The 25,407-nt window shown below is 38.2% G+C and overlaps 1 protein-coding gene across 7 annotated transcripts in view; it reads left to right on the top strand.

Moving 5' to 3' along the window:
* The first annotated feature begins 3,038 nt into the window (after positions 1 to 3,038).
* The window catches only part of COMMD10 (COMM domain containing 10), a 233,015-nt gene continuing 210,646 nt past the window's right edge, over positions 3,039 to 25,407 (top strand). For 3 of the 7 annotated variants that reach the window (XR_004430124.1, XR_004430126.1, XM_033181489.1), the window contains exons 1-4: positions 3,039 to 3,600; positions 6,313 to 6,403; positions 10,181 to 10,291; positions 11,642 to 11,797. Coding sequence is in view for 4 of the 7 variants with exons in the window: in XM_033181489.1 (XP_033037380.1) it covers positions 3,560 to 3,600; positions 6,313 to 6,403; positions 10,181 to 10,291; positions 11,642 to 11,797 (399 nt within the window). In the remaining 3 variants the exon portion in view is untranslated. Of the gene's footprint in view, positions 3,601 to 3,759; positions 3,995 to 6,312; positions 6,404 to 10,180; positions 10,292 to 11,641; positions 11,798 to 25,407 lie in introns of those variants that run through there. The other 4 variants (XM_033181488.1, XM_033181487.1, XM_033181486.1 and 1 more) reach the window with 4 other exon arrangements.

Below are 25,407 nucleotides of genomic sequence, written 5' to 3'. Positions count from 1 at the left end.
TGTGAAGCATACACAAGTATCAGTAGCTGTATCAATCAAATGGGAGAAAGGATATCCGAGATTGGAAATCAACTTAATGAAATAAAGCATTAAGATAAGATTAGAGAAAAAAGAGTGAAAAGGAACGAACAAAGCCTCCAAGAAATATGGGACTATGTGAAAAGACCATACCTATGTTTGATTGGTGTACCTGAAAGTGTTGGGGAGAATGGAACCAAGTTGGAAAACACTCTTCAGGATATTATCCAGGAGAACTTCTCCAACCTAGCAAGGCAGGCCAACATTCAAGTTCAGGAAATACAGAGAACACCACAAAGATACTCATCAAGAAGAGCAACCCCAAGACACATAATCATCAGATTCACCAAGGCTGAAATGAAGGAAAACATTTTAAGGGCAGCCAGAGAGAAAGGTCGTGTGACCCACAAAGGGAAGCCCATCAGACTAACAGCAGATCTCTCTGCAGAAACCCTACAAACCAGAAGAGAGTGGGGGCCAATATTCAACATTCTTAAAGAAAAGAATTTTCAACCCAGAATTTCATATCCAGCCACACTAAGCCTCATAAGGGAAGGAGAAATAAAATCCTTTACAGAAAAGCAAATGCTGAGGGATTTTGTCACCACCAGCTTGCCTCATAAGAGCTCCTGAAGGAAGCACTAAACATGGAAAGGAACAACCAGTACCAGCCATTGCAAAAACATACCAAAATGTAAAGACCATCGACACTATGGAGAAACTGCATCAACTAATGGGCAAAATAGCCGGCTAGTATCACATGACAGGATCAAATTCAGACATAACAATATTAACCTTAAATGTAAATGGACTAAATGCCCCAATTAAAACACACAGACTGGCAAATTGGGTAAAGAATCAAGACCTATCGGTGTGCTGTATTCAGGAGACTCATCTCGCGTGCAAAGACACACATAGGCTCAAAATAAAGGAATGGAAAAATATTTACCAAGCAAATGGAAAGCAAAAAGAAGCCAAGGTTGCAATCCTAGTCTCTAATAAAACAGACTTTAAACCAACAAAGATCAAAAAAGACAAAGAAGGGCATTACATAATGGTAAAGGGATCAAGGCAACAAGAAGAGCTAACTATCCTAAATATATACGCACCCAATATAGGAGCACCCACATTCTAAAGCAAGTTCTTGAAGAGCCTACAAAGAGACTTAAGACTCCCACACAATAATAGCAGACAACTAAAAGGACTTTTCATGAACATAGATGCCTACACGCCAGAGAATGCAGAAATGTCTTGGGTGAGGTTCTCATTGGAGGTGTGAAACTATTCACAGCATCACGCCTATATAGAAATACGTGGTAATAAGTAGTAATCAGTCCATCATTGAAAATGAAGAGAATTAGAGTAAGTGGCCTCTGTGTCTCCTGGAGACTTGCTTTTATGAAAACCTTAGAGGTCTGGGTTTGTTTTCTAAGGAGGGTAGAATATTTCTTTTACATACGTATCACATTATTTAAATCGCATTAAGATCTGGAGGAACAGACATTATTCTCATCCCCATTACAGATTGAGAATGAGAAACTTGTTGAGGTTAAGTACTTTGTCCAAGGTTACATGGATTTGGGATTTGAGCCATCTTGATGCTCTTTTGCTCAAAATTCTGGCTGTATATTTTTAAGGCAATCAGAGGGTGAACTTCATTAGGGATTTGAAACAGTTTTAGTTGGTTAGTGGTTCTACTTCAGGAAAGGAATCAAGACAAAAGGGAAATGATTCAAAGAATGAGGGAACTGGGACCCTTTTAAGTTGCAGATGAGGTAATCTGTGTTTGGATCAGAGACCTATAATTTATGTAGATTCACATACATCTTTTTCAGATATGCATACATTGGGGACTGTAGAGTGTTGTGGAACTAAATGTATTTGTATGTGTTCAACACATTGTATAATTGACTCAATTATCCATGTGGAGATTATTCACATTTAATTTGCAATCTGGTTTCTCCTTTCAGTTAGGTTGTTCTTGGGCTGCTCCAGGAATGCCAACTAATTTAAATAATAATTTAAGTAAAACATAATTAGGAAGGAAAATTAAATTCAATTTTTTGGCAGCTCTTGAATATTCTACTGCTGAAATGTAACTAATCCATCCACTATCTTTTATTTCACCAATGTCTTTTTAGTACCACAGGATTTTATTGGTTTCCATAGATTATTGCAGTAGTTTCCAGGTAGCTCTCCTGCTTACCTCTTTCCATTCCAATCATCATTCTGCTGACAGCAACCTTCAAAAAACCAACTCCCATTGCAAAATTTCTTTGCTTCAAAACATTTAATGGATAGAAAAAACATTTAATGGCTACCCATTTCTCACCAGATTAAGTGCACATGCCACAACCAGCCATTAAAGGCTTTTTCTAGTCTAAATTCCTGTTCTTCAAACGTCAAACCGCCCTTCTACTCTACTGACCTGAAACATACTGCCTCATCCTGCACATCTCTGCAGACCCACCGCATCTGCCACCTGCCCTAGGAAGCTTTTCCTGATCTTACCTCCCATGCCTTTCACTGCTCCCACATCTGAATTCCTTTAACTCACTCCATGTTTTTCTCAAAGGCAGACCAAGGTATTTATGCAAACATGGTGTCTCCCTAGTCTTGGATGAGGTCCTTGACATCACTCACTGCAGCGATTCATCTCCCCTACTCTGCAGTGTCAGACTCTAAAGAAGGGTTCAACAAATACTTGTCCATTTAGACTGCTGGCAAACCCTAAAAGACCTCAAAAAAAGAGCAGGAATTTTGGCCTTTCGTATCTCCCGTGCCTAGAACAGCGCTTGGTACACAGTAGGCGCTCATTCATTGAACGTTGCTGAAGGAATTGAACGTACATACTACAAGCCCCGCAGATGCAGATACAGGAGGGGTTGATGGCACAGTGCTTAGGGTGGAACTGGAGGCACCACCTTTCCTGAGGGGTGATGCGCAGTTTCCTGGGCAGGCTCAGGGGAGCTGGCTCAACCGCCTGCCTCTCAGCAGGCCAAACGCAGGAAAAAAAAAAAAGAAAACCCACACATTACCTATCCAAGTATGTACACACAGGCTCACTTAAACCTGCCCTATTTAAAAAATATACCCACACACGCACACACCACGTATCCAAGTATGTACACATGGGCTTGCTTAAACATGCCCTATTAAAAATAACATATATATATGCACATACATACACACACATATCTATCCAGGTCTGTACATGGACTTGCTTAAACCTGCCCTATTAAATACACACACACACACACCCCTGCCCACGTATGTACATACATATATAATACATAAATATAAAGACATATATAAGCAAAGACTTAAGTCCAACACGATTGTAGCGTCGGGAGGACAACTGGGCCGCCCTCTCCGCCCTCCAGGACTGCGGGACAGGTCTCCGGGTGCCGGGGTTGCAGGAGCCCCAGAACGCTAAAGCGGCCCCTGCGCGGCTTGGGCCTTCCGGCTTTCCGTCCGCCGCGGCCGCCATTGGCTGGCTTCGGCGCAGCTGACACACGGCGGCAGTGCGAGAAAGTCGAGGATGGCGGTGCCGGCGGCGCTGATCCTCCGGGAAAGCCCCAGGTAGCTGATCCGCTAAACTCCTGCGGTGGCCGCGCCCAGGAAGGCGCGGATCAGGCTCGCACAAGGCTGCCCTTGCTGCCTGCCGCCCGGCCGCCGCGGCGGACCCGGTGGGGTGGGGTGGGGTGGGGTGGGGTGGGCTGCCGAGGTCGCGACGCCGGGTCCGCGGCGTGCGTGGGGCCGTGTGGCGCCTCTTCCTTCACGGTGGTCCACCTGTGGGGCTCACAGTGCGCTTGGCAGCTGAGGGCTGTATGGAAGCGTGTGGTCTGCAAGCATGGGGTCTGCGTCACTGTTTGCGGAGTTTGGTAACAGAAGTTCCCGGACGCTGCCTTGAGTGCCGCCGAATCACGTGGGACGGTATTCCCTTTCCGATTGCAGTTCCCGTTCGGACCCTGTGGTGAGAAAGGCTCACGCTGGTGCTGGACCAACATGTGTTAATGCCCCCTTTAAATCAGGATCGAATATGGGACCGATTTTTTTTTTTTTTTCTGAGGCGGAGTCTCGCTCTGCCGCCCAGGCTGGAGTGCAGTGGCCGGATCTCAGCTCACTGCAAGCTCCGCCTCCCGGGTTCCCGCCATTCTCCTGCCTCAGCCTCCCGAGTAGCTGGGACTACAGGCGCCGCCACCGCGCCCGGCTAGTTTTTGTATTTTTAGTAGAGACGGGGTTTCACCGTGTTAGCCAGGATGGTCTCGATCTCCTGACCTCGTGATCCGCCCGTCTCGGCCTCCCAAAGTGCTGGGATTACAGGCTTGAGCCACCGCGCCAGGCCGGGACCGAATTTTTGATTGGTAACAGAATCTAGCCTGGCTTTGGTAGCATTTGCTTTTGTTTGCATTTTAAACAAATTTTTAGTTAATTTCTACTTATGGTAGATAAAGCTGGTTGTCCATGGTGGTGACATAAAGTTCCCCTTTAACATTATTTAAGTAAAAAAAGACTTAATTTGTGAAAAAAATAAGTAATAGTGCAGGTGGTATGTGGATACAGAAAAAGTACTGAAGTATATAGGCAAAATAGTATTCGGAAGTAATTTCTTTGTGCTTGGATTGGGCAGGAATCTTCCAGAAGAAAAGAGTTATTTTAAAGTTTTTCCTTCTTCCTGGATTCCTTTTGTTACCAGGGGAGGGTGTCCAGGTTCTTGGCATCTCGAACAAAGAATTGGAGAAGACGCACAAACAAAAGCGAGGACAGAATGAAGAAATTTATTGAAAATGAAACTACACTCCACAGTGTGGAAACTGCCTGAGTATAGGGGCTGAAGGGCCCCTACAGAATTTTTGGGAATTTAAATAACCTCTAGAGGATTCCATTGGTTACTTGGTGTACTCCCTATGTACACGAAGAGGATGAAGTAAAGTTACAAAGTCATTTACTCCGCCTATGCCCTATATGGAGGACATTTCCTGTCATAGCTGAAGTGTGAATCAGCCTTATGTTCCCAGCCTCCCGACCCTATTTTCCTGCCTCACTTTGGTTCTGATTGCCAGTTTCTTTCCTCATACCAATGTCTTGGGGAACACTGCTACATCAGAAAACAGTATCCAGTATGGTGCAGTAAAGAATTGTTCTCATCACATCATTTAAAGTTGATTATTACAGGACAGGTCCTGTGGCTCATACCTGTAATCCCAGCACTTTGGGAGGCTGAGGCCTGCAGATGTCTCTCTCTTTTTTTTTTTTTTTTTCCTCAGGAGGCGTTTCCCTCTTGTTGTGCAGGCTGGAGGGCAATGGCGCCATCTTGGCTCACTGCAGCTTCCCCCTCTTGTGTTCAAGCGATTCTCCTCCCTCAGCCTCCCAAGTAGCTGGGATTACAGGCGCCCACTGCCATGTCCAGCTAATTTTTTTGTATTTTTAGTAAAGATGGGGTTTCACCATATTGGCTAGGCTGGTCTGGAACTCCTGGCTTCAGGTGATACGTCCTCCCTGGCCTTGCAAAGTGCTGGGATTATAGGCGTGAGCCACCGCAGGACTGATTGAGCTCAGGAGTTAGAGACCAGCCTGCGCAGCAGGGCGAAACCCCATTTCTACAAAAAATACAAAAATTAGCCAGCGTTGTGGCCTGTGCATGTAGTTCTAGCTACTTGGGAGGCTGAGGCACGAGGATTCCTAGAACCCAGGAGACAGAGGCTGTAGTGAACTGAGATCGTGCCACTGCACTCCGGCCTGGGTGACAGAGTGAAACCTTATCTCAAAATTGATGATTATTGTAATAATAAAGTTGATTATTACAATCGAAAGAGGGTTTTAAAATAACTGTGTCCTTAGTGACCCCAAATGTTTTTGTACACAGTATTTGGAAAGTTTCTTGCCTTGCAGTCTTCTTTATGTTTTTGGTGTAATTGCTATAATTGCTATCCCTCTCCTCCCACCACTTTCAGAGTTCCGTTTTTGGGTTAAATGGTTATATAAACACTCTACTAGATTAATGCTCTTACCCTGCAGAGTACAAGCTTTCCCTAGTAGTTTGGTTTGCCCAAAAGCAAGAGAAAATTTGCCAAATGGACCTTTTCAGCAGAAGTAATTTTGGGGGCATCTTTTTGGAAATGTTCAGGTTGCCCTGCCCTTTTTGCTGGCTGTCCTCTGTTTTCCTTTATTTCATTCAGATTTACCATATAGCAATCAGAGTTGTTGGAATGAAAACTTATAGACAACTTTAGAAAGTACAGTTCAACTTGGAAAGCTCATTTTAAAACTTTGTTTTATAATTTTCTTTAGCATGAAGAAAGCAGTGTCACTGATCAATGCAATAGATATAGGAAGATTTCCACGGTTGCTCACTCGGATTCTTCAAAAACTTCACCTGAAGGTTTGTATTTTTGTGTTTCCACACTTTGTAATCTTCTTTCTGATTTAATTGAAAGTCTGATTATTTGGAGAACTTTTTGCAAAGCCATAGCTTCTCCAGTATATTCTTAGGGACACTGGTTCTGTGGAAGATTTGGTAATGTTTCGTGGTCAAAAGTTTGAGAAACTCTGTCTTCAATAAAGTTAAATTTTTTAAATTATGGAACTTTTCAGAGTATTTTAGATGCTAGTGTTTGTGGTACATATGTGAGGGTGATTATGGCAGGTAACATTTTCCAAATGTGTTTTGACCTTGGATCTGTTTTATTATGGTATGTATTTTGGGACTAATGTTCTATAAAATATACTTTAGGGAAAAGTTCTGATGTCTTGGTTTGATTTTTCCTAAGAATAATTCTGTGGTTTTTTTCTATCAACTAGTATTTAATCTTTCAGGTAATTTTGTTCTTCTTCCACTTTTATTTTAAGGGTATGGTTGTTTTGGACATGCGAATGCTTTGTAATTCTCTACCTAGCCCAATCCAAGTTAATTTCTTTATCAAGTTATAAAAATTTGATTGCATCTGACATATTTATAGAGCACACACTGACTGCTCTATGCAGTGCCAGGTATCATCATCCAGTGAGAACCAAGACTCTTACTCTTTCCTCTTCTTTTTCCTGGCCAAGAGCCAGCCTTAAAACCATGCCTTTCCCCTTCGAAGTGTCTTTCAAATCCAAGTTCTCACAATTCTAGGTCAAATCCTTATTACCTGTTTTTTAGATGACAATAGTTACCTTCAAACTGATTTCCCTGCCTATAGTCTTCTTGTTTTCTACTGCTTCATAATACTATGTAAATTACTTTCTAATTTTTTTTCCTAAAACAAAGATGGATTATAATTTTCACAGTGTTCAAAGCCATCAGTGACTATCCATTGCCCCATGGAGAAAAGTTTAAAATGCTTAATATTGTGTACCAGTCGCATTATAATAGGGCTGCAGTCTACGTTCTCATTTTGTAAGTGCTCCAGTTACACTAGATGGTGCCTGTTTACTACAACATGCCATGAACTTTTCCAGCAGTGTATCTGTGCATATACTCTTTCCCTTGCCTGTAAATGGCCTTCTTCTGCTCTTTACTGAGTAACCTGTTCATCCTTCAAGGATTTCATAGTCTCAGTCTCAGCAGTTTGTTCTTTCTTCTGTGCTGTAATTCGTTCTCACCTGATTTTAGTACTGCATCATAAGTATTTGTTTCATGATTAGAAGGCAACCAAATCCCTTAAACCTATTAATGTGTCTTCCTCTGGTTTTAAATATCTTGAGGATTATGTCTTACTCATCTTTGTAATTCCCATTCCTAATACATTGCTACTAGTGTAGTTGGCACTCAGTAAATAGTCTTGGAGTTAATTATTTTCCTTGCTGTGGACAACACAAAACAAACCTCAGTCTTCTATAATATATTCCTTTTTCTAAGGAATTTGTGATGTGGATGGAGAGAAAGGAGAAACTGCAATGATAGCAGCAGCATTCTGTGGTATTTGCTATTCATAAAGTTACATTGGTTTCTTTTTGACTGGTGTGGTGCTAATGGCTTTGTGTTACTAGCTCATCTAATCCTTACGGCAACTTGAAAAAGTAGGTACTGTTCTCATCTCTGGTCATCTTCATTTTATCTATGAGGTAACCAAGATAGAGACAGAGATCAGTTAAGTAACTTTCCCAAGGTCACACAGCTAGCTAGTAGGGCAGCTTGGCTCCGTAACTCTATCCCTTATTACACGAAACCTCAGGAAAGGGTATGGAGTGTTTCATAAATTGGCCCAAAAGCAAATGATGTGGGCGATACAGATATGCTGCTTTATTTCTTGAGCTGGTGGGTGCTTGCTTGTGTGTAACAATATGGGACAAGAAAGTCTTACACACATCTTTTGTTCTTCACACTGAGGGAGAGTGGAGCACTTGCACAGAAAATTGTGATGTGTGTCTTTGACATTCTCAGTCATGTATGGAGTTGAGAATAAGTATCTATCTTAGAGTTAACTGAGTGGCTAAAGAATTCCATGGAGAAGCTTGAATGCTTGTCATCAGAGGTAGGGGAGTGGAGAGGAATAGAGGTGCTTGTTGAAAAGCGAAGTTACCGGTCCTGCTGGCATTTAATGTCCAGGTACTTTTAAATAAAGAAACATATGTATGTGAATACTTGCCTGCTAAGAAAATGTCAGGAAAGGTGTAATTGTTTTTTTTCTTTACAGTTTCAGGGGATCATCTTGTAGGGGGTCTTATTTTGGTAAGAGCTCTTCAGTCAAGTTTGCACTGCATTTCAGGATGTGCCAACTTTTATGTGCCCCGACTCCATCAAGTTGGCCCTTGCCTTGAGGCAGAATTCTTAGAATAGTGAAACTGAGGCAGGCAGATTGGTGAAGAGGTTTTGGGATTTTGTTGCCCCTCTACTGGTACTTTTATTTTACCAAGTTTCATCTGTTTATGGGCAGAAGATATGTTTTTGTCCAGACTGATTCCTTGGAGTCCCGAGTAGGAATCAGTATGAGGGAACAAAGACAACTTAGGTACAGAATGTGGGCATACCACATTATGGATCTGGGAGTCCTCTTTGACCATCTTCCTGGCTCATCCTGGCATATACAAATACACGGAGATTTTGTTTCTTTGTTTGTTACAATGTGTGGAGGCTGCTGCTGGTATTTAATGTCCAGGGACTTTAGAAATATTTTGCAGTGTCGGCTGGGCACAGTGGCTCACACCTGTAATCCCAGCACTTTGGGAGGCCGAGACGGGCGGATCACGAGGTCAGGAGATGGAGACCATCCTGGCTAACACGGTGAAACCCCGTCTCTACTAAAAAATACAAAAAACTAGCCGGGCGAGGTGGCGGCGCCTGTAGTCCCAGCTACTCGGGAGGCTGAGGCAGGAGAATGGCGGGAACCCGGGAGGCGGAGCTTGCAGTGAGCCGAGATTGCGCCACTGCACTCCAGCCTGGGCGACAGAGCGAGACTCCGTCTCAAAAAATATATATATTTTGCAGTGTTTAGGGCAGTCCTGCACAAAGAATTGTCTCATTCAGCGTGCCAGCGGTTTGCATTGGGAAATACTGATGGAAGGCAGATGAACTTCCATAGCTGGGAACTTAGAAATAAACATTTGTGGCCTTTGCACTTCAAAAATAACTGTCACAGCTCGTGCAATAAAAAAACTCATGTACTTGGCTTCATAGGAGAGACTTTGAGGCCCTCACACGAAGCCTGTTGAGGTAACAGTGCTATATATCTGGTTTTGAGAGGTCACCTCTCTGGGTTCCTGACCATGGCAGACTAAAAATAGCAAACTGGGGGTTGAAGATGCTGTCATGGGGCGTGTAGGCAGCTCTAAGAAATGACTGCTGATCATGAGATGAAATGGAAGAGTTATGAAAATCAGACCCAAGAAACATAAAAGGACAGAAGTCTCAGATTTGTTTTTGCTCTAGTTAAAAATCATCCATGTATCTCAGCAGTTCTTTAGGATACGTGAGCCTCTTAGCACAGGGCTCTGATGCTCGTAATTATGACCTGAGTCACCACAACATATTTGTGTAATCTAATTTATTTTGTTTACAAAGGTCTAGAAATGAGCATCATACATTTTATAAATTTACATGCACGTCAATTTCTTTTCACCATGTATTTTCCTTTAAAGTTCTCATCTCGTATACGAATAAATGAATCTTCTGTCAAGTATGAATTTTGAATGTCTGAGTATGTGCTAATATAATAGATTGCTATCTGTATTATAGGCTGAGAGCAGTTTCAGTGAAGAAGAGGAAGAAAAACTTCAAGTGGCATTTTCTCTAGAGAAACAAGATCTTCACCTAGTTCTTGAAACAATATCATTTATTTTAGAACAGGTATTTTTGTTGCCTCAAATTTTCTAACCATGATTTGTTTACTACATATTTGTATTGTTATGATATCTTTAACATTCTGTTTTTTTGATTAAAAAGTATGCAGAATGGAAGCTGTGAACAATTTCAGTGGAAAAATACCTGAATATTATAAAGTATTTGAAAATATGAATTGAGACTTCATTGATTTGAGACAGTTACAAAATATGTTAATTCGTTGGTACTTGGTATAATGGAAAAATGGGCATATTTTACTTACGATATTAAATGATTTGGGGGATGTATTGACTGGGTGGGTAAGACAGACATTTAGAAAAGAAGTATTGTCATGTGCTGCTAAGCTGCCTTCTGCATCCCTTTTTCCAATCTAAATTCGCTGCATGATGTAAGCTCCTATTCAAGGCTTATCTCCTTTACTTGAGCTGTGACCCCTTATACTTTCAGTCTTCCTTTATTTGGAGTTTTAAAAATCCTTGGCTCATCACAGTAGAGCACATTGTTAGTCTTTCAGCAGTTCATGTATGTTAGTTATGCCTCCTTCACCAGATTCTAATTTGTGGGGAGCAGGATCATATTTTTTGTGTATCTTATATAAGCCTAACACATTGATGGGCTTAAAATAGATCCTCATAAATTCTTGTTGGTTGATTAAAAATAATATTTGTGAAATAAAACTTTAAATAGTTTTGTAACTTCATGAGCATTTTAATGAACATATTAGGAGGACAAGCTGCCAGTTATCTACTACAGCCTTACATACATTATAGATCACAAAGATAAATGCGGTTCTAATTTTTGGTGGGTGTTCAGTAGAAGAAAAGGATCATTGAGTAGGACAGCATAGCATGGTGTTCCAGAATAATGTAAGAAACAGAACTGGTATCACTGTTAAAATTTTTTACAACTTTTAATTATATATCATGTAGGAAATTGGTAGACAAGGTAATTTTGAGAAAGTGCTTCTTGGAAAAAAATTGTTAGTTGGGAAACAAAACTGTTGTATACTTATTTGAAATGATTAAGTGAAATAAATGAAATTTTAATTAGGGTACTATTTACATAGCCAAAGCAAAGAAGAAGTTTTTTGGTTATTAAGTGGATTTAGGATTACTTAAAGCATAGGCAAAAATGAAAAAAAAAAAATCTTGGATAATTTAGGCCATTTAATCCTGAATCTTCCAGCCCTTGGTTGTAGATTTTATTATTTGTAAAATAACCAAAAATGTCTGTAATAGGACTATGAGGTTTTTTTTTTTTGACTTAAGTCATTTAAAAATAATTTTGTTTTTATTATAGTTTAAGGTTTCTGTATGAAGATGAGGGACATAAGTCATTTTCTTTTCTTTTTAATAGGCAGTATATCACAATGTGAAGCCAGCAGCTTTGCAGCAGCAATTAGAGAACATTCATCTTAGACAAGACAAAGCTGAAGCATTTGTCAATACGTGGTCTTCTATGGGTCAAGAAACAGTTGAAAAGTTCAGGCAGAGAATTCTGGCTCCCTATAAGGTATAGAACATACTATCTTAAATATGTTTTTCAATAGTGTATGGCATGAATTATTACACCTGAAGAGTTTTTAAAGTGATAATATTTTGATTTGAGAGGTAGAGTCAGGCGAAAGAAACACAGATGCTCCTCAACTTACAATGGCCTTATATCCTGATAAACCTGTTGCAAATTGAAAATATCCTAAGTCAAAAATAGAGTACACTCTAGAGAATCAGTTGTTTACCCTTGTGATCACATGACTGACTGGAAGCTATAGCTCGCTGCCATTGCCCAGCATCACAAGGGAATATCATACATATTGCTAGCCCAAGAATTCAAAATTTGAAGTATGGTTTTTACTGAATACATATTGCTTTCACACCATTATAAAGTCAGAAAATTGTCTGATATGGTCCCTGACTTAAGTTTAGATTTTACAGTGGTGCAAAACTATCACAATTTCGACATACTTTTACTTTTGATCTCTTCCTGGGCTAGTGATGTGTGGGTACATAAGATATTCATTTTTTTGGAGGCTTTTCAAGATGGCTGACTAGAAGCACAGGACACTTCTCCACAAAGAATAACCAAAATAGTGAGTAGGTAATCGCACTTTAAATAAAACATCTAAAAGAGAATGCTAGAGTTCAGCAGAGAAGTGACCGGAAACACCTGAGGAGAGGGAGGAGAGGTGGACAGCCTTGCTAGGATCAACCAGAAGCCTGGAGAGGCTCCTCAGTGTAGAGTTGGGGTAAATGAGAGATCCCTAGGTGTCCACATTCTTGCTGCAGAATCCTGTAATCCTAACTGTGGGAGAGTTCTTGAACCCCGTGGGCCTCAATACTGGCACAGGGAGCTCTCTGGAGTTCGTGTAATGGCATTGCTCGAGAAAGGGTGCTCTTACTGGATTCTGTGCACCCCCTGAGTCTTAGGCAGCTGGAGCATGGCTCCATATTAAGAGTCTAGTCCCTGTCAGAAACAGAATAATCTTAAAATTTGTATGAAACCAAAAAATAACCCAAATAGCCAAAGCAATCATAAGCAAAAAGAACAAAGCTGGAGGCATCATATTCCCTGATTTCAACTTATATTACAAGGCTATAGTAACCAAAACAGCATGGTGTTGATATGAAAGCAGACATATATACCAGTGGAACAGCATAAAATACCCAGAAGTAAACCCATGTATTTATAGCCAACTGATTGGCAAAGGTGCCAAGAGCATACACTGGGGAAAGGACACCACCTTTAATAAATGGTGCTAGGAAAACTGGATAACTATGCAAAAGAATGAAATGGCCCTTCTCTCTCACCATATAAAAAATCAACTCAAAATCGATTAAAGACTTAAAGACTTAAACATAAGACCCACAACTATTAAAATACTAGAAGAAAATAGGAGAAACACTCCAGGACATTTGTCTAGGCAAAAGTTTTATGGCTGACATTCCTAAAACATGGACCACAAAACCCCAAAATAGACAAATGGAAGTATATTAAACTAAAAATCTTCTGTACAATAGAGGAAACAATCAACAAAATGAAGACCCAACCTGACAAATGGGAGACAATTTTACAAACTATTGACTTAGCAAATGACTAATATCCAGAATATGCAAGGAACTTAAACACCTCAACTGCAAAGGAACTAATCCCATTTAATGTGGACAAAGGATCTAAACAAATGCTTCTTGAAAGACGATATATAAATGGCTAATAGGTATATGAAAAAATGCTTAACATCACTAATTACCAGAGAAATGCAAGTCAGAACCAAACATGCCCTATCATCTTACCCCAGGTAGAATGGCTATTAAAAAGAGAAAAAAATAATGGATGCAGGTAAGGATGTGGAAGAAAGGGAACTCTCATATGCTTTTGGTGACAATGTGTATTAGTACAGCCATTACGGAAAAGCAGTATGGAGATTTCTCAAAAAACTAAAATTAGAACTACCACACAATCCAGTAATTCCACTATTTGGTATATATTCAAAGGAAAGGAAATCAGTATATTAAAGAAATATTTGTACCCCTGTGTTTATTGCAACAGTAAGAAATCAACCTAAGTGTCCATCAGTGGATGGATGAATAAAGGGAATTTGGTGTAATTCACATGAGAATAATATTCAACCATAAAAGAGAATGAAATGTTGTTTGCAGCAACATGGATAGAACTAGAGATCATTATGTTACATGAAATAAGCTAGACACAGACAAATATAACAGGCGCTCACTCCTATGTGGGAGCTAAACAAGTTGATGTCATGAAGATAGAGAGTAAAATGGTAGTCACCAGAGGCCGAGAAGGATGCATGGGATATGGGGCCGGAGGGTGGATGAATGGAAGCTGGTTAACGGGTACAAACATATAATCAGAAGTAATAAGTTTAAAGTTTGATAGTTTAGTATGGTGCTTATAGTTGATATTAATATATTGGTCATTTCAAAATAGCTAGAATTGAAGAAGTGAAATGTTCTGAACATACACAAATGATAAATGCTCATGGTGGTGAATATATTAAATACCCTGACATGATCATTACACAGTCTATGCATATAAGAAAATATCACACATCTCATAAATATGCAAAAATGTTATGTATTGATTAACAAATAGGCTTTGTATTAGATGATTTGGCTCAACTATAGGCTAATGTAAGTTTACTGAACATGTCCAAGGTCAACTAGGCTAAGCTGTGATATTTAGTAGATTAAGTGTATTAAATGCATTTGTCAATTATTATGTTTTAACTTACAGTAGATTTATTGAAGCATAAGCCCATTGTCAGTAAAGGAGCATCTGTATATTCTCTAGAAGTCTTCTGTGAGATATATGATTTGCACATATTTTCTCCTAATCCATAGTTTTCGTTTTCATTCTCTTTAACAGTATCTTTCCTGGAACAAAACTGTTAACTTTGATGAAATCTGTTGGTTTTTTTTTTTTTTTCTCTTTTCATGATCCTACTTTTGGTTTTCTAAGAATTTGCAGCCTAATCATGACACAAATATTTTCTCTTTTGTTTTCTTCTAAATGTTTTACATATATATATTTTATGTTGAGATCTAAAATCCATTTAACGTTAATTTTGTATGACACATAAAGTGCAGGTCAAAGTTCATTTTTTCTACGTGTGGATGTTCATTTGATCCAATGTGATTTGTTGTTAAAATTATCATTTTGTCATTGAATTACAATGTGTTTGTCTAACATTTGATATTTTTGTGTGAGTCTTTTTCTGGAATCTCTCTTTGATTTCATTGACCTATTTGTCTATGCCAATATCACACTGCCTTAATTATTATAGCTTAATAGTAAGTCTTAAAATCAGGTATTGTGAACCTACTGACTTTTTTCTTCTTTTTCGTAATTGTTCGGGCAATCCTAGTTTCTTTGCCTTTCCGTATACATTTGAAAATCAGCTTTTGTATGTCTATAAAAAATCCTGCTGGGGTATTGATTGGGGTTGTGTTTAATTTGTAAATAACTTTATTGAGACATGACTTTTTAACAAGTATTGAGTATATCTATTTATTTGGATCTTCTTTGATTTCTTTTATCAGTGTCTTTTGTTTTCAGCTTATCAATCCTGTACATATTTTCTTAGGTTTGTACCTTAAGTACTTTTTCTTTCTTTCTTTCTTTCTTTTTTTTTTTTTGTTGTTGTTGAACTATTGGTAGTATTTTTCAAATTTTGTTTTCCAATGGCTTATGGCTAATATATGGAAATACAATAGATTTTCTATACTGATCTCTATCCTGTAACCTTGGTAAATTCACTAATTAGTTTTAGCAGCTTTCTTACAGGAGCTTTAGCAGCTTTCTTTTTGTGATTTCCTTTGTAGACAGTCACATTGTCTGCGAATAAAGACAGTTTCATTTCTTCCTTTTCAATCTGTACAGCTTTTATTTTTCTTGCTTTATTTTACTGACAAGGACTTCCAACATGATGCTAAGTAGGAGTGGTAAGTCTGAATATCCTTGCCTTGTTCCCAGTTTTAGGGTGAAAGCATTCAGGCTCTTATTAAGTCGGATGTTAGAAAATGCCGCTTTATTGTTTTCACTTCTCTACTTCCCTTTTTAAACATTCTGTATTCTTACTGCTCTCAAGTGTCTTCTGTGTCATTGCCTCATTTTTTATCATTTTAAATTCTACTTTTTCCTATATCCTGTACAGATTTTGAGCTTTCCATTTCTTTCCCTGCAATTCTTTTTTAAAGCCATTTTCATTTTTAAAAAATTCTTGTTTTTTAATAGTAGCCTATTCTCTCTTTATATTTTTCCTATATTTTATACAGTCCATTTTTTTTCCTTGCACATTAGTAGTCATAACAGTTAAAGATATTTTTGTTTTCTGCTTCTAATAGTAAGTTACTTTTTAGTGTCTTCATGATGACAGTTTGTTTTTTTAAAAGTAGTATTTTTCCCATAGCTGCATTACAGAAGCTTCTGTTTAAGAAATACATTAATCATTTGTTACATAAAATATGCAAATAAAGAGGTTAGAAGGCCCTGATTAATTGTACATTGTCCCATTGAGAATTCTGGACATTATCTTTTGGTAATTCTGGGTATATCATAGGATAGCTAATATACTCTTTTAAAGTCTGGAATGCTTAAATAAGACAATATAGTAATAACAAACATTTATTGTGCTTATTGTGGGTCAGATGTTATAAGGAGTTCTTTGTATCGTACAAAACCCATTCATAGTTCTAGTTTATACATGCACTTACAAAATTGAGGCTTAGAGAGGTTTAAAAAGTTGCCCCGGTTGTACAGCTAAATAAGTATCCGAGTTGGGATTTGACAAGAATAGTCACACTCCTAAGCTGTTATACTATCCTGACACATAGATGTTAGCTGTGAAATTTTTCTGCATCAGGCATTATGCAGGGTGATTTATGTAGTTGTTTGTATGTACTTCATATTAGTCCATTCTCACATTGCTATAAATACCTGAAATAGGGTAATTATATAAAGAAAAGAGGTGTAATTGGCCCATGCTTCTGAAGGCTGTACAGGAAGCATGATGTGCTGGCGTCTGTTTGGCCTCTGGGGAGGCCTCAGGAAACTCACATCATGGTGGAAGGTGAATGGGGAGCAGGTGTCTTTCATGGCAGGAGCAGGAACAAGAGAGAGAGGGAGGAGGGAGGTGCTACATACTTTTAAACAAGCAGATCTTGCGAGAACTCAACTACCACAAGAATAGCACTAAAGGGATGGTGCTAAACCATTCATGAAAGGCCTGCCCCCATCCCATGATCCAGTCACCTCCTACCAGGCCCCACCTCCAATACTGGAGATTACAGTTGCACATGAGATTTGTTGTGATCATAGATCCAAACCATGTCACATATCTTTGAAAGTGAGGAAATAAAACTTTAGAAAATATTAGTCACTTTATCATGTTATCCCAAGTGGTCCATGATGAAACTGAGAAGAGGATTGGATCTGTCTATCTCTAAGTCTTACTCTTTTTATATCTTGCTACCTCTGGCAGCTATAATGCTATCTTTCTTTTTTATTCTGAGAACTGTTTAGGATACTGTGGCCAAAATAGCCAGATGTGAAAACAGATCATGCCATTTAAATTGTAACAGAAATATATTACACTGACTTATATGATGAAAAAGGTGTACGTGCAATGACTTTAACTGTTTTATGGTAACTTAGGGTCTTACCCACATAAACTGTTTAAACTGTGCGGTGCTTGCAGCAGAACACATATTGGTAGTACAGTCAACCCTCTGTATCCCTGGATTTCGTGTTCATGGATTAAACTTGCAGCACATCAAGAATATTTGGGAAACAAAAAATTCCAAAAAGTAAAACTTGAATTTGCCATGTGCTGAATACTATGTTAAATCCCCACAAATGAAGTGATGTGTTGTCATTGTATTAGTTATTATAAATAATATAGAGATGATTTAAAGTATAAAGGAGGATATGTGGAGGTTATATTCAAATACTATGTCATTTTATATGAGGGACTTGAGTATCTGCAGTTTTGGGTATCTGTAGGGGGTCCTGGAACCAGTCCTCCCTAGATACTGAGGAAAGACTGTAATTCTGAATTCAAAGAGGGTAAGATTCAATGAAATAATGTTAAAAAAATCAAATGGTGTTTATTTTTATTCTGTTTTAAAAAATGCTTATTTTTAAAGCTTTATCAAGGTATAATTGATAAACAAAAATTATGTGTATTCAGGGTGTGCAATGTAATGATTTGATAGCTTTATACATTGTGTAATGATTACCATAATCAAATTAATCAACATATCCATCACCACACAGTTACCCCCTTTTATGTGTGGTATGTGTGTGTGTGTGAGGACATTTAAGATCTGCTATCTTTGAAAACTTTAAACAACGTGGTATTTTTAACTGTAGTCACCATAATGTACATTAGAGTCCCAGAACTTAATTTATTTTAAGCTAAAAGTTGTACCCTTTGACCAGCATCTCCTCATTTCCCCCATACCCCATCCCCTAGCAACTACCATTCGGTTCTCTGCTTCAGTGAGTTACACTTTTGGAGTATGCATATAAATTAGCTCATACAGTGTTTTGTCTTTCTGATCCTGGCTTATTTCACTTAGTATAATGCCCTCCAGGTTCATCCATTTTGTCACAAATGGCAGTGTTTCCTTTTTAAAGGTTGAGTAATATTCCATTAATTATCTATTCATTTGTTGACAGACACTTAGGTTGTTTCCATATGAATACATTGTTGGCCATTGTGAATAATACTGCAGTGAACAAGCGGGTGCAGATATCTCTTCAAGATACTGATTTCATTTCCTTTGGATATATACCAGAAGTGGGATTGTTGGATTGTATGATAGTTTTATTTTTAACGTTTTGAGGAACCTCCATACTGTTTTTCATAAATGCTGTACCAATTAACGTTCCCACAAACACTGTACAAGGGTTTCTTTTTCTCTGCTCTCTTGCTATCACTTGCTATCTCTTGTCTTTTTGATAATAGCTATTTTAACAGATGTAAGGTCATCTTGTATTATGCTTTTGATTTGCATTTCTTTGATGATTAGTGATAGTGACTACTTTTTTAAATACCTGCTCATCATTTTTATGCCTTTTTTGGGGGGTTAGGGGAGAAGGTCTATTCAGTTCCTTTGCCCAGTTTTTAAATGGGTTATTAGTTTTTCTGCTATTGAGCTTGTGAGTTCCTTATATATTTTGTATATTAACTCCTTATACATGGTTTACAAATACAGGTTGGGTATCACATATCTGAAATGCTTGGGACCAGAAGTGTTTTGGGTTTTGGATTTTTTTGGATTTTGGAATATTTGCATATACATAATGAGATGTGTTGGGGATGGTAAGCAAGTCTAAACACTGAATTCAATTATGTTTCAAATACACCTTATGTACATAGCCTAAAGGTAATCTTGTACAATATTTTAAGTAATTTTGTGTATGAAACAAAGTTTTGACTATGATCTGTCTCATGAGATCAGGTGGAAATTTTCTGTTTATGGTGTTATGTTGGAGTTCAAAGTATTTCAGATTTTGGAGCATTTTGGATTTTGGATTTTTGAATTAAGGATGCCGAACCTCTGTTTCCTCACGTTCTATAGGTTGCCTTTTCATTTTGTTAAGTTTCCTTTGTTGTGTAGAAGCTTTTTAGTTTGATGTAATCATGCCTGTTTTTTTTTGCTTTTGTTACGTATTTCATATCCAAAAAGTGATACACTTTTGGTGTCATATCCAGAAAATCATTGCCAAGGCCAGTGTTAAGGAGCTTTTTTCCTGTATTTTTTTCCGGAAGTTTTATAGTTTCAGATCTTTCATTTAAGTTTTTAATTCATTTTTAGTTAATTTTTGTACATGGTATAAGATAAAGTTCCAGTTCCATTTTTTTTGCATGTAGGTTTCCAGTTTTCTTAGTACCATTACTTGAAAAGGCTTTTTCCCATGGTCTATTCTTGGTGCCCTTATCAAAGATTACTGGGAAGCCCCCTCTTGTTATCTTTTGTTGTTTAGATCTAATAAATGAGAGGGCCAAGTGAAAAAACACTTGATATTAATAGGTTTTTGCAAAATATGATTGAAGAGATTTTAAAATTTCATCTCATCTCACTTTTTAATACATCTGTTTTTTGCCATTTATTTATTTTTATTTGGGTAAATTTATGGTGTACAATTGAAATTTTGTTACATGCATAAATTCCATAATGGTGAATTCAGGAGTTTTAGGTAATTTCTCATTATCACCCTCACAGCACCTCCTCTCCCTTCTGAGTCTCCATTGTCTGCCATTCTACTCTTTACATCCATTTGTACACATTATTTAGCTCCCACTTATGAGTAAGAATATGCAGTATTTGTCTTTCTGTGTCTGACTTGTTTCACTTAAGATAATGGCCTCCAGTTTCATCCATGTTGCTGCAAAAGATACGATTCTGTTCTTTTTTATGGCTGAATAGTGTTCCATTGTCTATATATACGCACCATATTTTCTTTATCCTGTCATCCATTGATGGACATTTAGGTTGATCCCATATTGTTATTATTGTGAGTACTGTGATAAACAGGAGTGTGGGTACCTTTTTGGTATACTGATTTCTTTTCTTTTGGGTAGATGCCCCATTGAGGGATTGCTGGATTGAATGTAACTTATAGTTTTAGTTATTTGAGAAATCGCTATACTATTTTCCATAGAGTTCCCTTTTCTATGCTATTTTCCATAAGAGTTTTCTCTTTTCTCCACATTCTTGTTAACATTTATTGTTTTTTCACTTGTTTTTGTTTGTTTGTTTTTGAGACAGAGTCTTGCTCTGTCACCCAGGCTGGAGTACAGTGGTGCGATCTCAGCTCACTGCTCCCAGATTCAAGCAATTCTCCTGCCTCGGCCTCCTGAGTAGCTGGGATTACAGGCGCATACCACCATGCCTGGCTAAGTTTTTGTATTTTTAGTAGAGACGGGGTTTCACCATGTTGGTCAGGCTGGTCTTGAACTCCTGACCTCGTGATCCACTTGCCTCGGCCTTCCAAAGCGTGGGATTACAGGTGTGAGCCTCCGTGCCCGGCCTTTTTTCACTTTTTGATAGCCACTCTGACTAGGGTAAGATAGTATCTCATTGTGGTTTTGATTTACATTTCTCTAATTAGTGATGTTGAGCATTTTTAAATGTATCTGTTGGCCATTTTTATGTCTTCTTTTGAAAAATGTCTATTCATGTCCTTTGCCCTGTGCCCACTTTCTAATGAGATTATTTTTGTTGTTGTTGTTGTTGAGTTGTTTGTACATTCTAGATATTGGTCCTCTGTCAGGTACAAATATTTTTGCAAATATTTCCTCCCATTTTGCAGGTTTTCTTTGTACTGTGTTGATTACTTCTTTTCCTGGGCAAATCTTCTTAGTTTAACTAAGTTCCATTTGTCTATTTTTATTATTGCTTTCTGTGCTTTTAAGATCTTAGTCATGAATTCTTTACCTAGAACAATGTCCAAAAGAGTTTTTGCTAGGTTTTCTTCTAGTATTTTAAGTTTCAAGTCTTCCATTGAAGTCTCTAATTCATCTTGAGATTTTTTTATATGATCAGAGACAGGGGTCTAGTCTCATTCTTCTGCCTATGGCAAGCCAGTTTTCTCAGCACCATTTATTGAAAAGGTTATCATTTCCTCGATATAGGTTCTTGTTGACTTTGTCAAAGAACACTTACATGTTAATCTGTAGCTTCATTTCTGGGTTTTCTATTCCGTTCTGTTGATATATGTGTCTACCTTTATACTAGTACCATGCTGTTTTGGTTATTATAGCCTTGCAGTTTAATTTGAAGTCAGAGAGCGTAAGGCCTCCAAGTTTGTTCTTTTTACTTAGGACTGCTTTGGCCATTCAGGTTCTTCATTGGTTCCATATGAATTTTAGGCTTGTTTTTCCTAATTTAGTAAAAAATGACAATGGTTTTTTGATAAGGATTGCATTGAATCTGTAGATTGCTTTGGGCAGTGTAGTCATTTTAATAATAACAATTCCTTTTTTTATTATATTTCTAGTTCTGGGAGTACATGTGCAGAATTTGCAGGTTTGTTACATAGGTATACACGTGCCATGGTGGTTTGCTGCACCCATCAACCTGTCATCCACATTAAGTATTTCTCCTAATGCTATCCTTCCCTCAGCCCCCAACCCCCTGACAGGCCCCAGTGTGTGATGCCCCCACCCCTTATGTCCATCTGTTCTCATTGTTCAGCTCCCCTTTATGAGTGAGAACATGTGGTGTTTGGTTTTCTGTTCTTGTGTTAGTTTGCTGAGAATGCTGGTTTCCAGCTTCATCCATGTCCCTGCAAAGGACATGAACTCATCCTTTTTTTATGGCTGCATAGTATTCCATGGTGTATATGTGCCACTTTTTTTTTATCCAGTCTATCATTGATGGGCATTTGGGTTGGTTCCAAGTCTTTACTGTTGTGGACAGTGCTGCAATAAAGATACATCTGCATGTGTCTTTATAGTAGAATGATTTATAATCCTTTGGATATATACCCAGTAATGGGATGGGTGAGTCAAATGGTATTTCTAGTTCTAGATCCTTAAGGAATCGCCACACTGTCTTCCACAGTGGTTGAACTAATTTACACTCCTGCCAACAGTGTAAAAGCATTCCTGTTTCTCCACATCCTCTCCAGCACCTGGTGTTTCCTGACTTTTTAATGATCGCCATTCTAACTGGAGGGAGATGGTATCTCATTGTGGTTTTGATTTGCATTTCTCTGATGGCTAGTGATGATGAGCATTTTTTCATGTGTCTGTTGGCTGCATAAATGTCTTCTTTTGAGAAGTGTCTGTTTATATTCTTCACCCACTTTTTGTTGGGGTTGTTTTTTTTTCTTGTAAATTTGTTTAAGTTCCTCGTAGATTCTGCATATTAGCCCTTTGTCAGATGCATGGATTACAAAAATTTTCTCCCATTCTGTAGGTTGCCTGTTCACTCTGATAGTTTCTTTTGCTGTGCAGAAACTCTTCAGTTTAGTTAGATCCCATTTGTCAATTTTGGCTTTTGTTGCCATTGCTTTTGGTGTTTTAGTCGTAAAGTCTTTGCCCATGGCTATGTCCTGAATGGTATTGTGTAGGTTTTTTTCCTAGGGTTTTTATGGTTTTAGGTCTTAAGTTTAAGTCTTTAATCCATCTTGAGTTAATTTTTGTATAAGGTGTAAGGAAGGGATCCATTTTCAGTTTTCTGGATATGGTTAGCCAGTTTTCCCAGCACCATTTATTAAATAGGGAATCCTTTCCCCATTTCTTGTTTTTGTCAGGTTTGTCAAAGATGCAGTGGTTTTAGATGTGTGGTGTTATTTCTGAGGCCTCTATTCTGTTCCATTGGTCTATATATCTGTATGGTACCAGTACCATGCTGTTTTGGTTACTGTAGCTTTGTAGTATAGTTTGAAGTCAGGTAGCATGATGCCTCCAGCTTTGTTCTTTTTGCTTAGGATTGTCTTGACTATGCGGGCTCCTTTTTGGTTCCATATGAAATTTAAAGTAGTTTTTTCCAGTGCTGTGAGGAAAGTCATTGGTAGCTTGATGGGGATAGCGTTGAATCTATAAATTACTTTGGGCAGTATGATCGTTTTCACGCTATTGATTCTTCCTATCCATGAGCCTGGAATAGTTTTTCCATTTGTTTGTTTCCTCTCTTATTTCCTTGAGCAGTAGTTTGTAATTCTCCTTGAAGAGGCCCTTCAAATCCGTTGTAAGTTGTATTACTAGGCATTGTATCCTCTTTGTAGCAGTTGTGAATGGGAGTTCACTCATGATTTGTCTCCCTGTTTGTCTGTTATTGATGTATAGGGATGCTTGTGAGTTTTGCACCTTGATTTTGTATCCTGAGACTTCGCTGAAGTTGCTGAAGGAGATTTTGGGTTGAGATGATGGGATTTTCTAAATGTACAATCATGTCATCTGTAAACAGGGACAATTTGGCTTCCTCTTTTCCTAAATGAACACCCTTTATTTCTTTCTCTTGTCTGATTGCCCTGGCCAGAACTTCCAACACCATGTTGAATAGGAGTGGTGGGAGAGGGCATCGCTGTCTTGTGCCAGTTTTCAAAGGGAATGCTTCCAGTTTTTGCCCATTCAGTATGATATTGGCTGTGGGTTGTCATGAAAAGCTCTTATTATTCTGAGATATGTTCCATCGATATCTAGTTTATTGAGAGTTTTTTTTAGCTTGAAGGGCTGTTGAATTTCATCAAAGGGCTTTACTGCATCTATTGCAATAATCTTGCGGTTTTTCATTGGTTCCGTTTATGTGATTGATTACGTTTATTGATTTGCATATCTTGAACCAGCCTTGCATCCCAGGGATGAAGCCAACTTGATCATGGTGGATAAGCTATTTGATGTGATGGTGGTTTTGGTTTGCCAGGATTTTATGGAGGATTTTCACATTGATGTTCATCAGGGATATTGGCCTGAAATTTTCTTTTTTTTGTTGTGTCTCTGCCAGGTTTCAGTATCAGGATGATGCTGTCCTCATAAAATGAATTAGGGAGGATTCCCTCTTTTTCTATTGTTTGGAATAGTTTCAGAAGGAATGGTACCAGCTTCTCTTTGTACCTCTGGTAGAATTCGGCTGTCATTCCGTCTGGTCCTGGACTTTTTTTGGTTGGTAGGCTGTTAACTACTGCCTCAATTTCAGAAGGTGTCTTTGGTGTATTCAGGGATTCGAATTTTTCCTAGTTTAGTGTTGGGAGGGTGTATGTATCCAGGAATTTATCCATTTCTTCTAGATTTTCTAGTTTATTTGCATAGAGGTGTTTATAGTACTTTCTGATGGTAGGTTATATTTCTGTAGGATCAGTGGTGATATCCCTTTTAATCATTATTTATTGCATCTATTTGATTCTTCTCTCTTTTCTTCTCTATTAATCTGTCTAGGGGGTCTATGTATTTTGTTGAGCTTTTCAAAAAACCAGCTCCTGGATTCATTGATTTTTTTGAATGGCTTTTCATGTCTCTATCTCCTTCGATTTTGCTCTGATCTTAGTTATTTCTTGTCTTATGCTAGGGTTTGAATTTGTTTGCTCTTGCTTCTCTAGTTCTTTTAATTGTAATGTTAGGGTGTTGATTTTAGATCTTTCCTGTTTTTTCTTGTGGGCATTTAGTGCTATAAATTTCCCTCTACACACTGCTTTAAATGTGTCCTGGAGATTCTGGTACGTTGCGTCTTCGTTCTCATTGGTTTCAAAGAACATCTTTATTTTTCCTTAATTTCTTTTTTTACCCATTAGTCATTCAGCAGCAGGTTGTTCAGTTTCCACATAGTTGTGTGGTTTTGAGTGAGTTTTTAATCCTGAGTTCTAATTTGTTTGCACTGTGATCTGAAAGACGGTTTGTTTTGATTTCCGTTCTTTTGCATTTGCTGAGGAGTGTTTAACTTCCAATTATGTGGTCAGTTTTAGAATAAGTGCGATGTGGTGCTAAGTAGAACGTATATTCAGTTGATTTGGGGTGGAGAGGTCTGTAGATGTCTGTTATGTCCACTTGGTCCGGAGCTGAGTTCATGTCCTGGATATCCTTGTTAATTTTCTGTCTTTTTGATCTGTCTAATATTGACAGTAGAGTGTTAAAGTCTCTCACGATTGTTGTG

Source organism: Trachypithecus francoisi, unplaced genomic scaffold, assembly GCF_009764315.1.
Source record: "Trachypithecus francoisi isolate TF-2019V2 unplaced genomic scaffold, Tfra_2.0 Lachesis_group2, whole genome shotgun sequence".
Lineage (NCBI taxonomy): Eukaryota > Metazoa > Chordata > Mammalia > Primates > Cercopithecidae > Trachypithecus > Trachypithecus francoisi.
The sequence above is the reverse complement of the archived record's forward strand: the minus strand, read 5'-3'. Positions and strand labels throughout refer to the sequence as shown.